At 37.4% G+C, this 25,069-nt stretch overlaps 1 protein-coding gene across 1 annotated transcript in view; it reads left to right on the top strand.

The window, feature by feature from the left end:
• The window catches only part of BEND4 (BEN domain containing 4), a 98,568-nt gene that overhangs the window by 20,342 nt on the left and 53,157 nt on the right, over positions 1-25,069 (top strand). Inside the window, exons 2-3 of the mRNA XM_075195066.1 lie at positions 18,899-19,462; positions 23,508-23,599. Of these exons, the coding sequence (XP_075051167.1) occupies positions 18,899-19,462; positions 23,508-23,599 (656 nt within the window). The remainder of the gene's footprint in view (positions 1-18,898; positions 19,463-23,507; positions 23,600-25,069) is intronic.

Raw genomic sequence — 25,069 nt, 5'->3', positions numbered from 1 at the left:
CTTGTCTGGTATGTTAGTAATAGAGAAGGTGATTCTTTATTACTAACATACCAGACAAGTTTTCACTTTTGTTGTTCAATGATGTATTAAATTGATTGTCCACATCCTCAGAAGGCATACATTGTGGATTTGCTGTATGATACACTCAGCCAACTTTTAGATAATCTACTTCCTTTTTTTCAAGTACACAATTTTCTATATATTCTTATCTGGTGCACTTACTTACTACACCATGCGTGCTTGCTTTTGTTTCTAACTCCGATTTTAGATCAATCTGCTGCTGGTTGCAGATTTTTATATAGAGAAGCTATATCTGTTTCATCTCTATATATGTAATTATTTCTTTAATTTTGTATATTAATCTGTTTCCGCATCTTCTTTCTGTTTCTTCATGCATCACCATTACATGTTTGTCCTGTGGGATAAACACTTACAGATAAACTGCCTTCATTTTCATCGTTTTGGTTATATGCATGTTGCAATACGCTAAAGGTGTTGCCAAACTAACAAAGAGCTAAGAGAGCACTGCTGGCAAACTTGCAAGCTATAAGAGTACAGGAGGCTAAATACCACAGATTGCATATTGGCTATAGCCAGATTGCAGTGGGGAAAAGTGCTCAGTGGGTCTGTATGATCCAGTCACACAGCAATGTTGGTTTGTGGGTCGGTAATTTTTTTTTTTATAAATCTTTTTTTATTGGTTATTTTCCTTAAATACAAATACAGCAAATCAGTAATGACCTATCTGTTACATATTCCGAGGTCTTCGGATACATATAAAATATTCATGAGAATTTGACATTAAAATTCAACCTCAAATATTACCAACATCAGAAAAATTGCGTTATTTAAGGTTCATGAAAACATTGGAAATAATCTTGCACATCTGTATATATAGATCTAACTGATCGATATGAACTACTGTCAGAAATAAACACAACTGACGTGAATTGAAATGAAATAAAATGAAATAAAAATAAAGTAAAATAAAATGAAATAAAATAGGGGGGAGGGAAGCAAAGGAAAGGAAAGGGGGGGGGGGGGTAGTTGTTTTTTAGTAAGCTATATGGCTGAGGGTGTTAGTCAGGCCTTTCTCCAATTAAAGAAAATTTGCGCCTTTTGTAAGTTTTTTAGGAGGTTCCAGTTATCCGTCTAAGCATTTATTCATTTTCTCCCTAACTTAATTGCCTAAGTAGATACCAGGTAGTGTATTCAAACAATTTAAAGATGTTCTGCTGAACTAAGGGTTCCAGCGATTCGATATATATGCCCCATTTTTTCTGGAACCTCAGACCACCTTTTTCTATATCTGGGAGAGTAGCTCTCCTATCTAAGTATATAATATCCAAAATCTCCATCTTGAGCATTCCCAGAGTTGGGGATACCGGTGAAACCCAATGTTTTAAGATCATCTTTTTTGCTACTGTTACAATTACAATCAGAGCTGACAAAATGTCAGAGGATTGCAAGAGGTCCTTCCAGTTGATGAAATCGGCCAACAAAAGGGGTTCTGCAGCCATTGTAACCTGTGTCTTAAAAACGTGATTAATATAGTTTACCAACTTATACCAAAATCTCTTGACCTTCCTGCAGCTCCAAAAGTTATGCAACCAATCTACCCTTTGAGACTTGCACTTCGGGCAAAAGCCAGATTCCCCCTCAACCATGAAACGACGCCTTGCTTGGGGAATATATGCTCTGTGAATTACTTTTAAATGTATTTCCTGGAGGCGAGTGGTGGACAGCGACTTCCAAATATGTTCAAAGTGGCAAGTTAAAGTAACTGGGTCACTTATGCTGGGGATATCTCTTCGCCATGCGTCCACCGTTAGCTTCCAGGGAGTTGTGAGTTGTGTATATATTAAATCTGCATATACATATCTAATTTAAAATTTGACAGTTTTTAAGAAGGCAAGTAGACTTTTCAAGCCATCCGGGGTCCCTGTAGGTTTCCTCTGAACTTGTACTGAGTTTGCATAGTGTCTGAACTGCAGATACATAAAAAATTGAGAGTTTGGTTTTCTTAACTTTTCCTTTAGTTGGCTAAACGTATAAATTTTGCCGCCTGGATCAAACATGTCTTTAATCGCCATTATCCCACGATTACCCCAGATCGGGAGGAATTCGGTAGTCCTAAAATCTCTATTATATTTTTTATTAATATGGATCCATGCCTTATATGTATCTTTGAATAGAATACTTTCAGCAAGTTGTGGAGGTATCTCAGACTTAGGCAGATGTAATAATGCAGCCGGGGACTGTGGGAAGAATATAGCATTTTCCAGGTTTTTGTCGGTGTAACAGCTACGCTGAAAAAGCCAATCATTAATATATCGAAATAAGGCTGCACGCGTGAATCCGTTTATATCTGGTAGGTTAATTCCTCCCTGCGCTTTTCCTAGGATCAGCTTGTTCCTTGATATAGGCTGTTTCTTAGAATGCCAGATGAATTTGGAAAATAGTTTTGTACAAGTATATGTGTCAGATTTATTTAAACTTATTGGGAGCATTTGTATTGGATATGATAATTTTGGGAAGACTACACTTTTAATAGCTGCATTACGTCCCAAAAGGGAAAGTGGGAGATCATGCCACTTAGTTAAAAGCGCTATAATATTTTTAATTACAGGCGGGTAGTTGACCTCATATAATTTGTGAAGTCTAGAGGGAATATAAATTCCTAAGTATTTAATTTTAGTATGATTCAGCGCGAACTGAGATATGAGAGCCAAGTTATTCATTATAGACCCACACCTGATATTGGAAGTATTTCGGACTTATCAAAATTTATTTTATATCCTGCGAAGGAACTAAATTCCTGGATTACGCTCATAATAGCAGGGATTGATTTTTCTGGATTGGATACCATTAACAGCATATCATCTGCAAAAAGCTAGTTTAGCTTCCTGGTTGCCTATTTTTATACCCGTGTATTCCTTCTTTTTCCTTAGAGCAACTGCGAGAGGTTCCAAAGCCAGAGCAAATAATAAAGGGGATAGTGGACATCCCTGTCTAGTTCCCCTTTCCACCTTAAACGAGGTAGACAGAAAGCCATTAGCTAATACTTGTGTGTTAGGATCATGATATAAAGTCCTTAAAGTGTTGATATATTGAGCGGGAAATCCAAATTTGTGGAGAGTTTGGAACAAGTGATCCCATGTCACAAGGTCAAATGCCTTTTCGGCATCTAATGAGAGCAGTAAGGCTGGGTCCTCTCTCTCCGACCCCTCTAAAGCATGAAGACTCAGCAGAATCTTTCTCACATTGGTTACTGAGTGCCGCCCCCATATAAAACCTGTTTGGTCATTGTGGATTAAACTTGGCAGCAGGGTTTTAAGTCGCTCTGCTAATATCTTCGTGAATATTTTGTAGTCTACGTCTAATAATGAGATGGGTCTATATGATCCTGGTAACTTTAAGTCACGTCCCAGCTTGGGGAGTACCTTGACAATGGCGCTATTAAAGTAAATTGGGATTTTATGCTCTGAGAGTATTAAATTAAAGTAGTCTGTCAATAAAATCTCGATCCTGTCTTGTAAAATTTTGTAGAATTCCCCACTGAACCCATCAGGGCCTGGAGATTTAAAAGATTTCAGTTGTTTAATTGCATTTAAAACCTCTTCAGAAGAGAGAGGCTGAACTAAAGTCTCTGATTGTGCCTCGGTCATTTGAGGTAGAGATATTTTTCCCCAAAGCGCATCTTGTGCCTTAGTATCAATAGGGTCTTGAGAGTAAAGTTCAGAATAAAAGGAACTTAGGATCTGTATAATTTCTGGCCCTTGGTATTTGATGGTTCCCTCTTGTGACTGTAAAGATGAGATGTTACTATTGGGTCTAGTTCCATTTAGTAAATTCTAAAGGATTTTGCTAGATTTATTGCCAAATTTATAAAAGTTGAATTTACTAGCCATTTCTTGGCGAGTGTATTGTTGTTGTATTGCTTGGTCAAAGTATATTTGTTTTTGTTTATATTTATTTTTATTATCTGGTGTAGGTCTTCCTTTATACACTTCAAAGGCCTCTGTCAATTCAAGCTGAGCCTCACAGTATGTTTTTTGTTGGTCTTTGTTATATTTTGCTACATATGAGATAATCTCTCCCCTCAGAACTACCTTTGCAATTTGCCAGAATAGCATTGGATCATCAGTATGCTGTTAATTATTATGTATGTACTCATCCCACGGTAAGTTATTTAAGTACATAAAGAGAATGAATGTAAGTTTGAGTGAACTGTGTAACGCGGAAGAATAGCATAGGGTGGTAAAGAAGGTGACTTAGGAATTTGATAAGCTTGTCTATGTAGATAAGTTTTCAGGGAATGCATGTGTCAAAGAAAGGAGAGAGTCTTGTACACGGAAGAGAGTGGGTGCAACCTGGAAAAGTCCTGTAACTGGAAATTGGAGCAAGTTACGAGTAAAGGATAGATATCACTGGTCAACAATGGTTTTGTTAAATGGATAATTTTGACTGATTTTTATTATGTATTTTCTCGTGATGGTTCCAAAAATGAGGTCGGAATTTGTCCTAAGGGCTACATTACTTTTTTTAACCAACATATTTGGTTTTTTTAAAAAATATACATTTTGCTCAAAACAATCTGATATATAAGTATTTTGTTAAATATTTTAAAATGATTTATTTTTGTTTCATGACTTTCATAATCATGTTAGCCATTTCCTATGAATCATTTATTTATATAGTTTATAAGTATACGGTGTGCATACTTCCACAATGCTTCATAGTTGTATAAATCATCCAAACAATGTTTGTTACGTGTGTGGTGAATTAACTTTCAAGTCGCAAGGAAGAAACATTTCTCCTTTGGTAAGCAGATCGTATGAGCTCTACTTTGGGTGATAAATTGGAGATCAGGACAAGTCTTGGGCCCCTCATATCTGTTGTACTTCGTGTGTAACTTTGCTTAATAGTTGGCTGAATGGTAAATCTCGTCACATGCCATTTGCAGTTCCCATGGTAAGGAGAGAACCGAAGGACCATTCCACAGACTGATATTTTTGTATCACAAATATCAGTGGAATCATAAGTAAGTTTAAGAATTCAGTTAAATATCCTGATATTCCTTCAGCCATCAGGCCTGTTCCTCACAGTGCAGAACTACCAACTCCAGTTCCACCAGCAGCATGGAGCTTAGATTCAGTAGATGTTAGTGATGCAGTTTCCTAGAATAAGTGAAGGAAAAATCAAAGAGGGCAATTTGTTGGACCACAAATATGAGAGCTAATGAAGGCTGAAGATTTTGAGAGAAGCTTAAACGAGTCTGAGGCAGCTGCATGAGGATCATTCCAAAACGTTGTGAAATGCTTCCTGGGACACAAGAAGGATGAGAATTACAAATAACTGGTTATTGAACTTCTTAAAAACTACAGAACCCTGGGATGCAATTTATCTGTGAAAATACATTTTTTTTTGGTTTCGCATTTTGACTTTTTCCCAGAAAATCTTGGAGATGTAAGTGACAATAACGGTGAATGTTTCTACCAGAGTATCTCAATGATGGAATCTCCCTACCAAGGATAATGGAATCCAAATATGATTGCAGATTTACTACTGAACACTGAAAAGAGATGTTCCTCAAGCTAAATACATCAGAAAAAGCACTAAAAAGTTTGATTTGAGTCATTTGCATATATATTATATTGTGAATATTAAAGGAAGATTCAAATTGAAATTATTTTTAAAAACATGGTGTTCAAAAACCCAGCCATCCACTTAAATTTAGCAAACAGTAGAAAAAATACTATAAGAAAAACTCATATCAGATCAATTTAACATTTGAAAAGTACAATTTTGTAGACCAGTGAAGACGTGTATGTTGGAACAGTTTTGTTAATGGCTTTTTATGTTAGAATAAATATTTTATATTGGGTTCTGCAATCACTGTCACAGGTAATAAGATTAAGCTTTGAAGGCCAGGTTGTGAAGATACAGTGTTTTTCTGGCCTAACTGTATCCACTTCACGCTGGCTGGCCACCCAAGGGTACCTTGTTATGCCAGGGAAGCATACCCGGTGGCTTCTAGGGTTCTTATAGTCACTCAGGCAAATGCAGTTAGAAAGTACATTTATTGTAATAAAAACAATCACTAGAATATTTTATGCAAACAGTAAATAAATGCCAGGCAGGTTTACCACATTATATGTGCCTTACCCCACTAGGTTAAGGAGTTACAGTCACCTGGATGTCCTGACTTGTAGAATCCAATACCCATGGAGTTCTTCTGAGCTGCAGATGTACCAGCAGGATGATCAGTCCAGCAGAAGCCTAAACCTCAACACTGGAGTTCTTTCCAAGCTCAAAGCAAAAAGAAAACAACCAGCATCCCTGGCTTTCCCTCTTTCCTCTATATCCTGAAGATTTCCCATGCTCCAATGGATGGGTAAGGGATGACCTTAGATAATGGGATCATCAGATAGTGGTTGTTTGTCAAAAGGGGCTGTTACAGGGCTGTCCCTTCTCTCCCCAATGCCTCACTTGGTCCCCTGCTGGGATGACTCCAAGGAGTCTGGTGGAATTCAACCTGAGACAATGAGGACATATTCAGGTTACTTTAGGGGCAAAGCCAAACTAGCTGATCAGGACTTCCTGTAGAGAAAGGAGGGGAGAATTAAAGCAGCTACAGCCCCCTAACCTGTAACCTATAACTGTTCCCCACCCAATCCTTATCTGTAACCCACCTGGCTTCACTTTAAGAACAATGCATAATAGCATCACTGCAATAACAACTAACTCATTTTTACAATGGGTAACATAAAATGAAAAAGTCTCTTATATAGGCATGGCTACTATATCAATGGATGGAAAAGAAGAAAAATTACAGCGCTAACCTAATGAAAAAATATAGAAAGTATATAAAATATCTAAACTGTAATATAAAATTAAGATATCCAAGAACATAAAATCAATATACTCACTAGGGTAGAATAAGTCAAATTGATTGGTTCACTATACATATGCAAATTTATTAGAACATAAAACATGAAAAATGAAAATCAGATAAAAAGAATACAACACTAAAAGATTTTTTTTACAAATATATGACACTAACAATAATTTTGTTTTAGCTCATAGAGAAATCAAAAGGTAGTGAATTTTTTAACCCCTTAATTCACAGTTGAAAGTGAAATCAGACAACACTCATACCAAACAATAATTACAATAGAAATGAGATCACTGTAAAATTGTTTCATAGCAATGAAAAATGTGATACAATTATATCAGTGTTCAAACAGAAGATGTCTGAAGATGTCTGATAAAAAAATCATGTGTCTACACTCCGAATCCAAGATTAAAGATTTTAGAAATGTATTAATTAGTTTCCAAAAGGCTGGAAATAGGAGAAGTAATTGTGTTTACAGAGCGTAAAGTCAAGCTGTAAAAAAGTGATAGATCTCGATCATAAGTATATCTTGCAGTATAGGTGAAAGCTTCAAATAATGGTAAACATCAGAGTAAGATTAGAGAAAATGTTATATCTTAATGGTAAACATTCATTATAAAACCTCAGACGTTGTGGTGCTACTAGCAGCATTGTAAAAAGGTGTTAAACCCCTCCAGGCTGATTTATGTTCAGGCTGCCTGAAGCACTTGGATTGGTTAGAGTGGCAGGAGGCTGGATTATCTCCTGCCAGGGTATGTGTGTAAATCTGTATAAAAGGAGGACTGTTTGACCATGTAAGGTATCATTATATTATCTATAACTTCTGGAAAGATCGCTAGTTCCACAAACTGGCATGTGTTGTTATTATTATCACTACATGAGCTAATAAAATATCATTGCTTCAAGATCCTGCTTTGACGACTGCTTACCTGTGCTGTAACTCCTGTGACCTACAGAATAGACCAATCTAATCCGTTATCTGGCTGTTCTGAGGTTGGAATCCAGCATCTAGTACCAACGCTCTGCCCGCTACCCTGCAGCTCTGGTCAGTGTGCTAGGCCAGGGAGAACCATCCACATTAACTCTGATCTGAAGAGAAGAGCTCAGGTGTACCAGCCAGGTGCCCAGCAAGAGGGTACCCTAGCAGCGAGAATTACCCAGATGGACGCAGTTCTAGGTGCGGGTGAAGGAGCATAGTGGTGGCAGCAGCAAAAGCCCCTCCTACTACAGTTAGAGTGTGCATTTGGGATAAATAAAAGGGGGCGGTAGAAAGGCAAGCCCATCTGATCCCCAGCAAGACACGGACAGGGTGGCATAGGAGGTCTATCCTGTCACACTAACCAATTCATTATAGTTTGTGCTTGAATATAAATTTGTCTGAAATAACTAGGAACTAATATATTTTTTAAATTCTTATTTTACCGAAAAACTACTTGCAATTTATCACCTTTATGGTGATTCAGTAGTAGCTCGTATTTTAGAAGCTCAAAAATTCTCATAATAGTCCTTTTAATCAATAATGATTTATTATTTTGTGTGTGTGTAAGTTAGGGGATTTAGATTGTAAGCTCCAATGGGGCAGGGACTGATGTGAATGAGTTCTCTGTACAACACTGCAGAATTAGTGGCACTATATAAATAAATAGATGATGATGATGATGATGAATATTAAATTTAGATATAAATAACGAAAAATTCTGGCTATGTTTGATGTTTTTATTAGTGTGACTGCTTTCCATTGTTCTTTTATTATTCATTTTCTTGATATTAAACTTATTGTTGCCATTACAAGTAATCATATCACTCCCTATTTAGGAGTAGATGATAGAATAGGGTTAAGTATGTCACTACGATATTTTTGTAATGACAAATCTATAGCATCATTTAGTAAAGTTTCTGGGTAACCTTGTTTAAAGAATTCATCAGACAAGTTTACCGCTTGTGACAAAAAATGATTTTCTATTGTACAATTACATCTAAAACGATTAATTTGACTTTTGGGAATGTTCCTGACCCACGGTGTATGATGATTACGGGTATAATGTAAAAAATTGTTAACAGTAACAGGTTTCTTGTAATTAGTAGAAATAATTTCCGTGTTCTGAACAGAGAGGGTAGCATCAAGGTAATTAACCTCTTGTAAATCAAAGTGTGTGTAAACGTGAGATTATAAGTATTAGTATTAAGATATGAAATGAATTGGTGTGCCGAACATCCTTTCCAAATAATATAAAAATCATCTATGTAACACCATAGAATACCAGGTTTCCCCCGAAAGGGCTGTTCCAGAGAAAAGAGTCCTCCAGTTGGCCGATATAGATGTTAGCAAAACTCGGGGCAAACCTGGTACCCATGGCCGTACCAAGTGTCTGTAAATACTAAGTGGTGTCAAAAAGAAAAAATTGTGAATGAGAAAAAATAGTATAGACTCTAAAAGAAATGTGCATTGTGGAGTTGAGATTGTACTGTCGTTAGTGCACATCGAACAGCTTCCACTCCTTCCTTCTGGAATATATTGGTGTATAAGGCTTCCACATCTAAAGTAAGGAACCCATAACCTGGTTCCTACATTATTGATTCTAACTGTAACAAAAAGTGATGCAGTATCCCAAATATAAGATCTCAAAAATAGAACATGTGGCTGTAAAAATGGTCAACATAAAATGATAAATTAGAGGTTCGTGAACCCACTCCCAAAATGATAGACTGTAGTTGGTTTATGTGCCATACCAGCATGTGAGCTGTGAGTGGAAGTGAAGACATATTGAGATTTCATTCTTCCTGGTGGAGTAAAAAGTGACTTGTGAATTTTTGGTAAAAAGTAAAAGACATGAGTGACAGAGTGTTTTTTGGTTTTTTTTATGGCTACAATGTCCCCTTATCCAGATGTAATTAGACACTACATTTGCATTCTGGTGGGCTGGGGAATATTAACAGGGCTATATAAAGTACATGTTGTTATGCTCCACAACAGGGGAGGGCTGGCAAATTTTAGCCCCGGTTCTCTCATTTAACTTTAAGATGGACTTAGTGCTCCATGGAGAATTTGAAATATTTTATATCCTTCCACTGATTAGTGCTTTTCAATAACAATTTCTTGGATTTGCTTTGAATGTTCTTTGATCTTTATGATGAAGCTGTTGTTTGGAATGCACTAAACAACTGGGGAACTGTCACAGACAGACATATTTATTTTCAGTTGAAACACTTTAATTTTACCCATGTGTGCATCAATCAATTAATAATGTGGCGTCGGAAGACATCTGTTTGTTGTATCCAACAAAAGGGGTAAATAGTTATTTAATCAATGATTGTCTCTTTTTATTTGTAATCAAGTAAACCAAAGCTTTATTTGGTATTACATATTATTTTATGCTGATCAGTGGTAAGAATTATTGAATAAAACATGGAAAATAAGAAGAAAGAAAATAATGAAAATAAAATGTGAAAAATGCCAAAGGAATTGTTATTATAGGCACTGTATACAATTTATAGTTTTCCTTAAAAAAAACTGACTCTTTATTTCCAACCTAGAAAATATTATGTCTATTCTAATAAACTGAAGTTTTAGTTCCATAAAATACTTTGTTACTTTGCCACGGTAAACTAATATTGAATCCCAAATAATCTGCTTACATTAAATCTGGCAGAGTGATTATACCTCCTAATTGCAGTAAACCTTCATGAGTTTTTTAATCGTATGCAGGAAACACTTAATTGGAAGACCCAGATCTTCTAGTAAATGCTAACAAGTTACTGTTTTCATTGTAGTTTATGAAAACTGAAAAGACAAAGCATTAAATCACGGCAGATCTATAAATGGATTGAGATCCCTATATTAAATTGTTGACACTAGTTAGACAAACAGCAATACTTATATTTTCTGTTTACAAGATGCATGTTAATTATGTGGACCCCCAGCACTCTCTCATCTATATTGGGTTATTTAAATATAATCTACATTATAAAAACAAGGGCATAGAAAATGCTAATGAATGTTATGCAAGTTCACTTTTGAGTGACATTCTTTATTCAATGGCATTATCGCTTTTTCCAAGCAAAACAGAGAAAAAGGGAGAGGAATGGATAGTATTGGGGGGATATGATCCCTGGGGTTAGGAGATGGAGAATACAGAAATAAATTAAATTCCATCAGTAAAATGATAACAAGAAACTTTCAAAAATACGTTCCCATGTAAAGCAAAAAATTAAGATATGACATATTTTGTACTCCTGAACCCATTACTGCAAAGACCTAAACACATCTGAGTCTGAACAGAATCCAGTGAATCCAAGTGGGTTCTGATCTCACTTGTGAAAACAGCATTAGTTCTTCCATACCCATTATAAATGTGGTTTCAATCCATTTGAAATTGAGAGAGCTGCCTGTTCTAAAGTCGCTACTCTAGCATCTATCACGAGATGCCTATGTAAGCTTTTCATTTTAAGCCGTCATAGAGCCAGATAACGTAGAAGAGTAGGATCTCTTGATTGTTTTCCAAAGTATAGTATGTGATTTTGTTTAAATGTTCAGGACACGAAAACCATTGTTTTCAGATACTCCACTGCCGTATCCTCTCAATTGATTAAGTGGTTCCCGTGGTATGAATATTATTCGGAACATCTACTTCCACAGGACCCTTAGTAATTAACTCAGCCTCCCGAAAGCCTTACTGCTCTGATGTTCCTAAATGTGCCCGTTTGAAATGTTGATTATCTCTAAATATGTCTCCTTCCTTCCTCCCTTGCACCCCTCCCCCTCCCCACCCCATCTATCTCTGGATTGTGTTTTTACTTTTGTTTGGTGTTATGTTATATGTTAACAATGTAAATGTAGGAATTTCGGATATAATTGACTGTAACCACGATACATTGTTATGTTTGTCTTACTTTATTCTATAAATACAATAGAAAAACTTTCTAGTTAAAAAAAAATGTTCATGACACTTAGCCATAATGGCTGAATAAGCTTAATATCCCACTATAAATAGAGCTTGGTTCCTACATCTTATCCATTAGGTATTTGTACCAGCGCTTAACACGTTTGTAACTGTCTTCTTGGAGCATTTATGGGTCAGGACGAAACATTAGGGGTCAGTGATTGGTTTATCACCACCTTTATGTGAAAGAGCAGCATGCAATAACATTATATTTGACATGTGTAATAATGACATATAATAAAGATAATGAGGCTGATTCAGAGTGGGGGGTATGCCAGTTTACGTAGTGGGCACATGCATGTGCAGACTAGCGTGTTTCTGGCACTTACGTTTGCCCGCTCCTGGAGAAGCGGGATAGGGGAGTACATTACTCCTGAGGCTGAGTACATTATAGGTGATAATGATGACTTACTGTAAACCAGGCGCATATGCTGATGATACAGAGATGGACACATCTCGAGATGCGCACGGCTCTGAATATTAGCAGAAATACGCTAGTTTTTCATGCTCTTTTTGTGCAGCTTCCCCTTTCTTAACAAACACCTGTAAGTAGCTGAACAATTTGTATACTAAAACATATTAGTTCCAGTATGTTGTTCCATGAGCTCATATAAACTGAGCATGCTCCAATACCTGCTCATAACAAAAATAAATGGCATTATCCTTGGAGGGAATCCAGGGTTCTGCAAAACTGGGGACAGTGAGCCATAATAACTGAGATAATAATTTTCCTAAGAAAAACATCCCAAGTCTGAAGTACCGTATAGATGAGTGTTGGTAATTTGGCATAAGTGGCAATCCAAGGTAATCTTTTTAAAGGTCATTCTCTATGGACATCCATATTGCTGTTTTCGTGTACCCCATAAATCAGTCAAACCAATACTTCTGCCTTGTGGTATAAAAGATGGTGAAACCCATACCTAGAGCATGCCTAGTTTTATGCTCCGTAAGCATCATGAAAACCCCTTTGGGGCTTTTTACCAGTCCAGATAAATTTTTTTGACTATAATGAAAAGCAAAGGTCTGAATACAGTTCTAGGAAGGATACTCATTTTAATTATATTTACTCTGCCTGACAAGGAAAACAAAACCATTTGCTGAGTGAGGTCTTTCCCAAATTGAGTAAAGATTAAGAAAAGAGCTTATATGTGTCCACAGAATTCAACAGAATGAAAACCCCTAAATGCTTAATGTTGTCAGTATTTCAATTAAAAGGAAAGGAGAACTGGATCATGCTCACTATGTGGTCTGACAGTATTATATTGAGTGTGCCTGTCTTATTGTAAAGGCCTTTATAGTGGGAAGGAGCATTTAATTTACCTAGTGACTTATTCTTGATATAATTTCCTCCTCCCAGAGATCCGAGAACCTTTCCTGAATGTTATAGAGGGCTCTTAAACTGCACCTAAACTTTGTAAGGTCCATTAGAGTTTTAATCACCAACAAGCAGATGCTTATGGGATCATTGTAAGTGAGTGATTTGATTATGAAGCTTTCATGACCTTTCCTTGTAAAGTTGGGATCCATTCTGTATGAGAACATCCCTGATTACGCATTTAGGCACTTCCCAGCCTAACTTTGGTGCTGAAGACTTGTGTGCATAACAAGAAATGTAATTCTGAAAAGCTGTTTGCACAGGATCCATAATCCATCCTGCAACAAAGAGTCACTCTAGCTCCTTGTCCACTAGTGTCTGTATACCTCAGTGGGTGAAAGAACAAGTAACTCGGAGTATGAGCTGACCAGGGAAAATTACCAATTCTTTTATCTACTCACCATGGCAAGACATGGTGGGAGACCAGACCGTGAGGTAGTCTATGCAGATATAAGTGTTATGCTCTTGAGAAAATAATACTATAATGCCTATCAGTGGAGTGCAGTATCCTTCATGCACTAAGACAAGTATTTGAAAAGGGTACAGTTTTCCAGTCCCTGTACTCATGGACCAATAGCTGAGACAGATATGGGGTATCTAGGACATACTACAGTTCATTAGTTCTCGTAGGGTAGGATACTGTGCCTGGCAGTGTCCGACACCACAATATACAAAGCAAAACAAACAAGTCGGCCTACTTATTCCTTACAACCTCTGTAGCTGGCTATATGTAGCTGGCCAAAGACACTTCTTAATAAAGGTGCAGAGAATGTCCTATACTTCATTGTTATTTAATGAGAAGTCTTCTACAGGATTTAGTTGTTTTGAATTGTTATATGAGAGATGTCCAAGAGGGATTTTAGATATGTTGAAGGAGGGGTGGGAACAACAGACCCTACAGGAAGCAAATTAGGTCCATTTTGTAAATCAAGTTCAGGATGCATCAAATTAGTTCCAATAGTTCAACAACATTTGGAGGAACCACAGCAGTAATAAGCCTATAATAAGCTGTAGCAAGTCATTTCAATCTGGCAATTAGAATTTAGTTTCAGTGCCCACTCCAGAAGTAAACATCTAGTGCAGTGACAAGGTCCATGTGAGGTTGTTGAGTTCATGGAGCACAAGGTTCACCAGCTGGGGCAGAGGGGAACATAACAAATGTACCACATCATTTTCTGTAAACCTTTACATGAAGAGGTGTAGGTGGCCAACATAGAGGGAATTACGAATAAGTTGTATATGTCTATAATGGGTAGCCTTTCTGTTGAGTAAAGTGAACAAGCAAAAAACCATATTAACAATGTTTTCTCATTCAGCATTATATTAATACTCCAGGGCTGGTGACAAATGAGAAACCCTATGGGGACCCTGAAGCAAGACATAAAAAAGAAAAACAGATAAAATGTTAGAGTTAGAGGTGATCGAGGAGTTGGACATAATGGTCCAGTCCAGTTATGATGGTTCAAAAACTTGTAAGAACCATTTTTGATGATTTTCTCTAACATGTTCAGCTATGGCAAATAGACCATTTGCTACACCTTTTGACCTTTTTCAAGTATAACATCCTCTCGTTCGGTTTATACATGAATCCAGTTCTGAAACTCCTGTTTGCTTATTCCATAAAATATGACTATAAAATAGTACCGGTTAGTGTGGCTGGAACTGGCAGATGCTTTTATTGAACTTAGAATTGCCTTCCGCTTGTCCCCAATTTTGCTGGCCCCTGATTTAGATTTAGGGTTCTTCATTCAAATTGATGCATCCAGTATGTTGTCACAAGTACAGGATGGCATTGAAAATCCGGTGCTCAATCTGAGTTATAAGCACCTTTACTGGGTGGGAGCAACGTTAAGCTGCTGTGGACAAATATTGTATGGCAAGAAAACGGGCTATAGGAACCCTGTATTGCTATTTGCTTAGAAAGTATTTTACATTGATTACACCAGTCTACACATATGGTTTAATATGGAAAGTATGGCAATATTAAAATAAACATTTCTCACTGTTATGTTTGTTTATACTCTAGTGTTGATGCCAGAGTTACAGCAAGTTCATTATTTGCATTGATCCGCATATCTAACAACATTTGTCTCTAACTACAAACTTTCAAGCATTCTCTGAAAACCCACCTCTTCAGACAAACTTATATTCCTCAACCACCCTCTTAACCTCACTACATTACCCTATTATCACCCGTTACACAATTTCACACAACACAGCTACCCCCTGACCAACATTGTTATGTGACAGGATCATTTAGCTTATGAGCCACTTTTACCTTTGCAATCTGGCTGGGCCGAAATGAAAAATGTAGACTTAACCTCATGTATCAAACTCCCATTGTCCCATAGATTGTAAGCTTGCGAGCAGGGCCTTCTCACCTCTTTGTCTGTTTTACCCAGTTTGTTTATTAGTTTACTGTGTTTGTCCCCAGTTGTAAAGCGCTACGGAATTTGTTGGCGCTATATAAATAAATAAATAAATGATGATGATAAATCGTTTCTGCTACACATCCAGTTATGAACACTTTGACAGTGAATTATATCATGCTGCATATAGGAGTGGCTCTTCTTTATGAGATATGGAGAATGATTCTGAAAGCAAGAGTTTACCTCCAGATTTTGACATGTTTAATGAAATAAACTCCACTAGTAGAAAATATTCTACTGTTGCCTGAAAGACCACCACTAACACTATAATAGTATCAGGCCAGGGGCGCACGCAGGATTGTCATCCCCCCTGACCCAAAAGAAAAAACCACGCGAGAGCTGCTGCGCATGCGCAGCAGCTCCGTTTCGGCAGCGCTGTCCTATACAGCAGCCGCGGCGCTGTCAAAGAAGCGTCCGTGGCGGTGCTGTATTCAATACAATGGACAGTGCCACTATGGTGGGCACTTAGTTAGCGGGGGGGGGGGGGGGGGTTCTCTGGAGACCCAGAAACCCTCCCTGCGTGCGCCACTGCAGGCCTTGGCATTAAGCTTAAATACTGCTATGTTTTGCCTCTAACCACAATTATTTGTAATAGATTTATGTCATTTATATATATTTTGTTTAAAAAAAATGCCTGCAAACAATGCTTCAATGGAAGAAACTAGTTACACCTTTAATAACTTAACGTGGTAACATTACCAAGAGCTACAAGTCGGTATTTAGAACCTCATTGCAGTTACTTGTCGAATATACTGTATATCAAAAGTTTGCAAATTCAAATCTGAAAAACAGTGTGAGTTCTAAAAATGGATTTTCCTATCATGAGAACTAGTCTTAATCTAATCAATAGGTGAAGACAAGTCATAGTTGTATATAACTGCACCCCTGATTAATAATTCAGTGACCACTTCTATGTACAGACGTATTGGAGGAAATAATTTGGTTTAATGTATATGTACAGTATATAATTTCTTATGTATATTGTATAAAGAAACCACAGTACAAGGGAAAGCAATTACTTCAACACTATGTTGGACAGATTTACATGCAAATGCTTTTATATGTAAACACGTCTGTGAAATAAACATACACACAGAATTTATACATATAGTGTAGTAGGCAGATGTGACTGTGCTATGATGAACTGCTTTTATGCGTGAGTTGATTTTCGTGTATAGCACTGAAATCTAGCTGAGTAGGATCACGGTTACTGCAATGAGAAGAAAGAATGCATACACATTGCCAGGTAGATAAAAAATGTCTACAACAATATTTATTGGATCATTGTAAAGCAGTTTTATATTGTTTTAACTGTTTGTCACACTAATTGTTCCATAGTCACATAAGGGATTAATTGGAAAACCCAGTTCTTAATTGCAAACAGATACCCTATAGCAGGGCTGGACAAATCTCTGTCTCCTGGGTGCTATGAGTTGGTGACCAGAGTTTTTACCCCTACTGTATGTAACCACCTGCAGCACACATGACAGACCACCTTCCACTGTGTCTGCCAAGAAACATTATAACATTATTATAATTATAATAGGATGCAAATACTTGAAAGCCTTTATTTTACACTGACATTAAAAGTTGATCTAGGACAGTGTTGGGTAACCTGTGACACTCCAGGTGTTGTGAAACTACAAGTCCCAATATATAGCAGTTTATTGCTGGAAGGATATGCTGGGAATTGTAGTTTCACAACACCTGGGGGTAAATGTATGAACATGCGGGTTCTTCAACACCCGCATGTTCAGCGTGTTCGGCGATTAAATTTCAAGCGGCGCTGCATTGTAAAGGGAAGCTTCCCTTTACAATGCAGCGCCGCTTAAAATTTAATCGCCGAACACGCTGAACACGCGGGTGTTGAAGAACCCGCATGTTCATACATTTACCCCCTGGAGTGTTACAGGTTAGCCAACACTGATCTAGGACATGCTCTATCCCAATTATAAACCTGTCATCACATTTTAAATTTACTTCCCCCTCCAATACTACATGGTTTTGCCAAGGCCCAAAGTTACTCATTTTTTTTTGTTTTCCTTAATGAATCAGGCCCACTGTGTTTAGAAGGTTTGTTTTACAGCAGACGCAGTCCCCAAAAAATGTGCTTCTCTGCCAAAGCGCAACTGGAAGGTGCAAGATGTATGCCTTTACAAATATTGGATGAGGGAAAATCTCTGCCAGCTTAGAGCTCAAAAAATAGAGCTTGAAAATAGTCCTTTTACAAAAGGGAATATGGCTATGCGCCCCCTCTTCGGCACAGCAAGTAATGCCCCTAAAATGCTTGCTCTCCATCTCGTTATCTCATTCAATAATCTTGCTCTGTTACTTGAAATCTCCATTTTGCAATTCCGTACAAAACTAGGGCAGTTACTGTGTACATGTAAGTACTGCAAGTACTGCCCAATTCCTCTCATTGGCTGGAGCAAACTTTTGTTCTTACGCAAACGCCATCAGCTTATTCCGTAAACCTAACTTTGAAAAAAACCTTGTACTAATCGAGGCCCATGACACCTTCAAAGAGGTTTTTGCATTGTGCCTTATCAATTTTGTACATAAGATCCCGAGAGGCATTGAAGCTTGGCAAAAGTCACTAGACAATAACACTATCATTCGACCAAGATCTTCAACAAGTCTATCAATTGAGAGAGAGTTCAGTTTTGGGTGGAATATCCTAAGTAAAATCCAATTACTTATCTGAAATCCTGCTGTCATGTTTTCCACTGGGTTCACAAAATTCTTTGCACACACCTTCCTCTGCTCCCCTTGTATCTCACACCCATGCTGGCAATACGTTTTCAGTTGCCCGGATCAGCAGGGGCGAGGATTGGTCTACAGAGTGTCCCACTCCCTCCTGACACCTTAGGATGGAGCATCATTACTATACATTTTGGATGGAATAACCCTTGAAATTCTCTTTCTCATATAAAGTATTTTACGATTAGGGCAAAAGAACAAATTGAATTTTTACTTTCCCTTGTACTTTATTTAAAGATGAAACATCTCAAATTAGCTTCCTTTAAGGAAGCAGTTAAGAGCGAGTACATTTTGCTATTAATACGTCTCATTGTTAATTATGCAAATCAATAACATCAGCAATTAACTTTACTTTGCAGTGAAAGCATGTGTTTCTAATCAAAGTGAATAAAGGGTAATTTTCTCAGTTAATAAAGGAATGGGTCCGATAGTCTTTTTTTTTTGCCTGATGCTTTTGTGCTTCTTTGTGTTACAAATTGTGTTCTGTTTGTTGCAGAGAGCCGAATGATTCTTGATGCTTTTGCCCAGCAGTGTAGCAGAGTACTCAACCTATTGAACTGTGGGGGGAAGCTTTTGGACTCCAAGCATTCCCAGTCTCTGGTGTCTTGTGTGAAACAGGAAAATAACGGTTACAGTGAGAGGTCAGAGCAATGTCAGCTTAGTAAAGCTTTTCACAGCCAACCGTCAGACAAACCAGATGTAGAAATGCAGTACATGCAAAAAAAGCAGCAGACCTCAGCCTTTTTAAGGGTCTTCACAGATTCACTTCAAAACTACCTATTGGCCGGCAACTTTCCTGCTCGGAATACCTCATCTTCCAATGATTATGGTCATTTGACCGACATGGATGTTCTTTCGTCTTCTCCAGTGCACACGATGGGTGGGTGGGCATCCCCAGCAACCTCTGAATCACATGGCCACCCATCTTCCTCCACCCTTCCAGAAGAGGAAGATGATGATGAAGAAGGCTACTGTCCAAGATGTCAAGAACTGGAGCAGGAGGTTATCTGTCTACAACAAGAAAATGAGGAGCTCAGAAGAAAACTAGAAAGTATACCAGGTACTCTACACATGTTTTATTTTTCTTATTATTATTACTACATCATATATATGATATATGATAATAGATCATGTCCATCTAATTCAAGTAAACATCAGGGGGTAAATGTATCACGCTGAGAGTTTGCCGGCGGGTTTGAAAAACCAATCATATTCTTGCTATTATTTATTTAGTACATTCTACAAAATGATAGCTAGAATCTGATTGGTTGCTATAGGCAACATCTCTTTTCAAACAGGCCAGAAAACTCTCAGCTTGATACATTTACCCCCAGGATTGTTAAAGTAAATTACATAAAAAAAATATCTACAATGATATGAAGTACTGGACAGTAAACTATGCCCTCTTTGTGTTTCTGCAAATGTCAAAACAGCTCTGTTTAATTATTTATAAGTTGCTCATCGCACATTACCTTTTTTCTGTTCCACCTCTGAAGTCAATTACTTACTTAGATCAATAAATTAACTCTTAGTCAGCAGTAACATATAATAATGGAGGCTTCTTGTTAAGTTCCTTTTAGATACCATACTTTTTAGAAAAAAAAATAATTAGGCCAAATATTCTCATTACCATGAAATTTACACAGCATATAACCCAGTATTGGCCACTTCAGGAGAGAGTGTTGTTGCAGCTCTCCGTTAACTCTGCATTGTATTTCCTTCAGTCTCAGAATATACCTGTTAAAATAAATATTTTAATTTGATATGTAGCTCAGGTCAACACAGGTTTGGCTAAAATTATCTGCAGAAACATAAAACTTAAGTTTCATTTTCGCTGCGTGTGTATAGCTAGTCGGGTCACGCATATACCCTCAGACTGGTCCAGCCCAGTATCACAAAGACAGTTGTGTAGCAAAGCAATAACAATAAAAAAAAAAACACTGTTATCACCCCATGTTCTTAAATAGGCCCCTTAGTTTTATTTCTTAACTTCCATTAGACAGATAAATGCAAATCGCCAGTTAGTTGCTGTGGTTCTTTGTAAATTTTGCACCCCTATGACATTTAGTAAATGAGCCCTAGTGAGATCTGTCAGAATTGCCTATTAACTGACAGTGATCGTGGGCTGTCATTCAGGAAACGGGACCCTTGTGAGTATTTTTGAATTGACTTCAAGCTCAATGCATGTAATTTTCTGGACCTGTTGCTTAAAGTGCTTTTATTTTACTGTTCCATTAAGTTACCTTTTCAGTGTATTGTTTTGCTGAGATGCAGAGTAAACCTGTGAGCTGAAATAGGAGATGACCAGGGTATTGCAGACTTTATAGTGTGGTCTGATCACACTGCATTGTTCTATTGATCATCAATGCATAAAGCACAGATATTTGTCATCTTACCAGGCAAGTAGGGAACCTTTAAAGACGGCTGTAATTTCAGCAAATTACTGTTACATTTTGATTTTCTACAATGCCTGGTCATGATTGTTTTCCAAAAGGCTCATTCTAAACCAGTCACTACCATTTCGGAAGTTGTGCGCCTCATTTATGAATGTCAAACCCCCATATTTGCATTTTTTTTTTTTTTCATTCTAGCAGGAGTAATGTATTTGTTTCTGGTTTTGATCTCAAAAGAGTCCGGTAAGTTAAGGACTTGAAAGTTGGTTTTCAGACACAACAGAAAATTAGTTTTGTCATTTGGTATATCTAAGTTTGTAATGATCCTCAAATTCACATGTTTTATAAATGTTCATTGTGATGATAGCGACTGGAAAAGTCACAACTCTTTATTTTTTTTCATTTAAAACATCTAACTATGAAGGGTATATCATTTCCAATTTTGGTAAACATCCCCCACCCTGACTCTTCAGGCAAATAAGAATAGCATTCATCATTCTGTTGTACTATTGAAACTTTAAACTATTTGGAGTCCATTGCTGGTCTCTTCCTCTCACCAACCTTTCCAAGTCCTACATTGGAGCTCTTTGCATTTTTTGAATAACATATGAAGCCCTAGCTTTTATCTGCATAGTCATTAAAAGATAATTCCACCGTACATACTTTTTTTTAAAAAAAAAAATAGACGCTTTTTTCAGAATACAATCTCCTACCCAACTCCCCTAGCTCATTAGATACACTCTGTTGTAGAGTGTATCTTCTGGTTACCTGAATGGCAAATTATTGTCCCGTACACTAGTAACATCCATATACAGTGGCACACATTCAGTCCCCACGGCCGCGCCATTTGACGATGCATTGCACCAAAATCTAACAACTCTGCTCAGTACTGTATTGGTGACCTACATATGGTGTCATGAAGACTAAGTTGTGTTGTCAAACAAAGCCCCATGCCATAAATGTCATCACTTTGTTCTGTTTAATGTATTATTTGTGTTTATTATCCTTTATTTCCATAGCACCTACATATTATTGAGTGCTTTATAGAGAATGTTTCATCATTCACATCAGTCCCTGTCCCATTGGAGCTCACAATCTATATTCTCTAACACACACTTTTGTCAGAACCTAGTTTACCCACAGTATATTTTACGTATAATCCCAAAGATTGAGCCCTGGGGGTAAATGTATCATACCCCGGTTTTTTCAACTCGCGGGAGTTTGGCGTCTTCGCCACTTAAATTTAAAGCGCCGCTGCCTTGTAAAAGGAAGTTTAAGCTGCAAAGACGCCGAACTCCTGCGAGTTGAAAAATCCAGGGTATGATTCATTTACCCCCTGGTCTCAGTGCTAACCACTGTGCCACTATGCTGACCATTTATGAGTCATTATGAGATGCGAGATATGGAAAACACTGATGATGGTGTAAACAAGACATCACGATACAATACATTTTCTCATCTTGCTTCTATATCTGAATTAGCAAAACAAAGTGGGCCTGATTCTTTAAGGAAAGTAAAGCATGTGGGGACAGAGTTATAGTTGGGATAGGGCATGCCCTAGATCAGAGGTGGGCAAACCAGTCCTCAAGGGCCATCAACAGTTCATGTTTTTAGGATTTCTTTAATCATGCACAGCTGAGTTAATCTATTTGGCTGGGTCAGTAATTATCCCAGCTGTTTCTACAGACAGAAATCCTAAAAACGTGAACTGTTGATGGCCCTTGAGGACTGGTTTGCCCACCTCTTCCCTAGATCAACTTTAAATTTCAGTGTGAGCATAAAGTTATGAAGTATTTGTGTGCTATATAAAAAAGCAGCCGGTACTTAACTTATGCGAAAAATAATAAACTCATTTGCACCCCTTGCATTGTAATATGGTTTTGCCAAGGTTAAAAGTTACTCATTTTTTTTGCTTTTCTTAATGAATCAGGCGGTGCGTTCTAGATGTGCTAGATCAGCTGTACTAAGTGACCTCACACCCAAACCATCACCTTATTTTTTCTAATCCAAATGTCCAGCCTTGCATGCTTATGGTAACACTATCTGAGGATTGAGGAGGATATTTAAATGATGTATCTGTTCACCAAATATTATGTTAATATATTGTAGCTTAGTATTTTGGTAAAATGCATATTTAATTGGGAATCCAATGTCTTATCGTTATTCAGAGGCATTTGTAACGTTTGTTTCGTTTAAATATTTATGGTAACAATTACCTAAATGAGAGTATGGCATTAATGTCATATAGATAGTTTAGTACTCTTTTGACTTTCCTTCAATTACTTTTGATGAATTATTTATATTATTTGGGAATCTCTAGGTGGTCTTACAGGAAACCTTCTCTTCTCTGGAACCATAGAAATGTGTCACTAAGGTCAGATTTAAGAGGGGCTACATGCTCAATCTGAAAACATTAACCATCTGGAAAAGATCTAATTTAGGTTATAATGACCTCATTTGCATTTCATTAAAATAAGAGAAAGAAAAATAAATGCAGACTATTAACAGGATTAAAAATTCTTTAACATTACGCCCTGTACTTTAATGAATACAGCAATAGTTTTTACTTTTCTTAACTTATGTTACACTTTTTTTTCTGAGAACAATGGATTCAACCATGATCTTTGAATTTAATGTCTTTCCAAGTTGGTTTAGAGGTTAATTTATGACTTTGGTAAGATATTGTGTATGTAACTGCTTTATCTCTTGCAGTGCCCTGCCAGACAGTGTTAGACTATTTGAAGACCGTACTTCATCATCATAACCAGCTGGTTATACCACAATTAATAGAACAACCCTCGGAGGTAATGTTACTGAGCATCGTCTACTGTTGTACTGTATGCTGTGAATAATAGAGAATATTCAGAGTATCATTAATGACTGTAAATGACTGTAAAACAAGTTTTTCAAAAGTCTTCAGTATTCTGAGGCATTCTATCAAGTTATTAGTTATTATAACTGGCAGCTGACAAAACCCTTAGGCGTTGTTAGAAGGACTAGCCGTTGAAGGAGAGGTCTTGAATTCATTGCACAGATCTTTAGTTACACTTTGAATTGTGTTTAAATGAACTAGACACTCACTACTAAATATTGAATGGTCTAGAACATAGAGCTTAACACTAATGACTCATTGAATATATTGGGACTGATTCATTAAGGAAAGTAAGGCAAAAAATTTAGTAAGATTTCTCCTGGACAAAACCATGTTACAGTGCAAGGAGTGCAAATTAATTTATTATTTTGCACATAAGGAAAATTCTGGTTGTTTTTTCATGTAGCGCACAAATACTTGATAGCTTTATTTGTACACTGAAATTTAAAGTTGGTCTAGGACAGGGGTGCCCAACCTTTTAGCTTCCCTGGGCCACATTGGAAGACGACGAGTTGGTTTGGGGCGAACATAAGATACACTAACAATAACGATAGCTGATCATCCAAAAAACCATAGAAAACATAGTTAACATATATATGAGAAAAAAAGTGATATATATATATATATATATATATATATATATCACTTTTTTTTTTCAAATCCCCCCACACTTACCTTTCAATCGCCCTGTTCAAAAAATCCTCTCTAGTTATTATACTATAATCACTTTTTGTATTGTTTCGATGCAATATCAATAAGGTGCATTTAAGCCAGGCATTGTATATCAGGGTGCCCTGACCAGGCCTGCGGTACCTGACATATACATTACTGTGACCCCAAATTGTGACCTGTTTTGCTAATTACACCACTATGTTAGTTAAGGGATAACAACTTATAATGGGCCAAAGAGAATAATATATAATGCCCGATTAGTATTACAAGTAGAAGTATGTAGCAGGGAGATAAGGTCCATGATGCTCCAGGACCAGGTGACTTTTATTCACTGGTCAGCGTCCCTTGAAATAATGAAAAAAATCCCCCTTAACTTACCTTTTAATCGGCTTGTTCTCCTGTCCTCTTCTCTTCTTTTCTCCAATTCTGTGCTGCTAATTGTTCTTCTCGCGCGGGTGACTCCTCTGTGCTGCGCTCCGCAATGGATGTTGGGCGTGATGACATCACGCCGACATTCACTGCGAGCACCGCACGGAGGAGGAGACAAGGGAGGGAGCCGGAGTACCAGCTGACGTGACCGCGTGACCGCAAGGTAAGTATTTTCTTTTATTTTTTTTGCAGTATTTTTTTTTTCCATTAACAGTGCTGCCCTCTTGCCACAACCAAAACTCCTTCGGGGCCACATTTACAGGCGTGCTGGGCCGCGGGTTGGACAACCCTTGTCTAGGAC

The sequence above is a fragment of the Mixophyes fleayi genome, chromosome 1, assembly GCF_038048845.1.
Source record: "Mixophyes fleayi isolate aMixFle1 chromosome 1, aMixFle1.hap1, whole genome shotgun sequence".
Taxonomy (NCBI): domain Eukaryota; kingdom Metazoa; phylum Chordata; class Amphibia; order Anura; family Limnodynastidae; genus Mixophyes; species Mixophyes fleayi.
The sequence above is the reverse complement of the archived record's forward strand: the minus strand, read 5'-3'. Positions and strand labels throughout refer to the sequence as shown.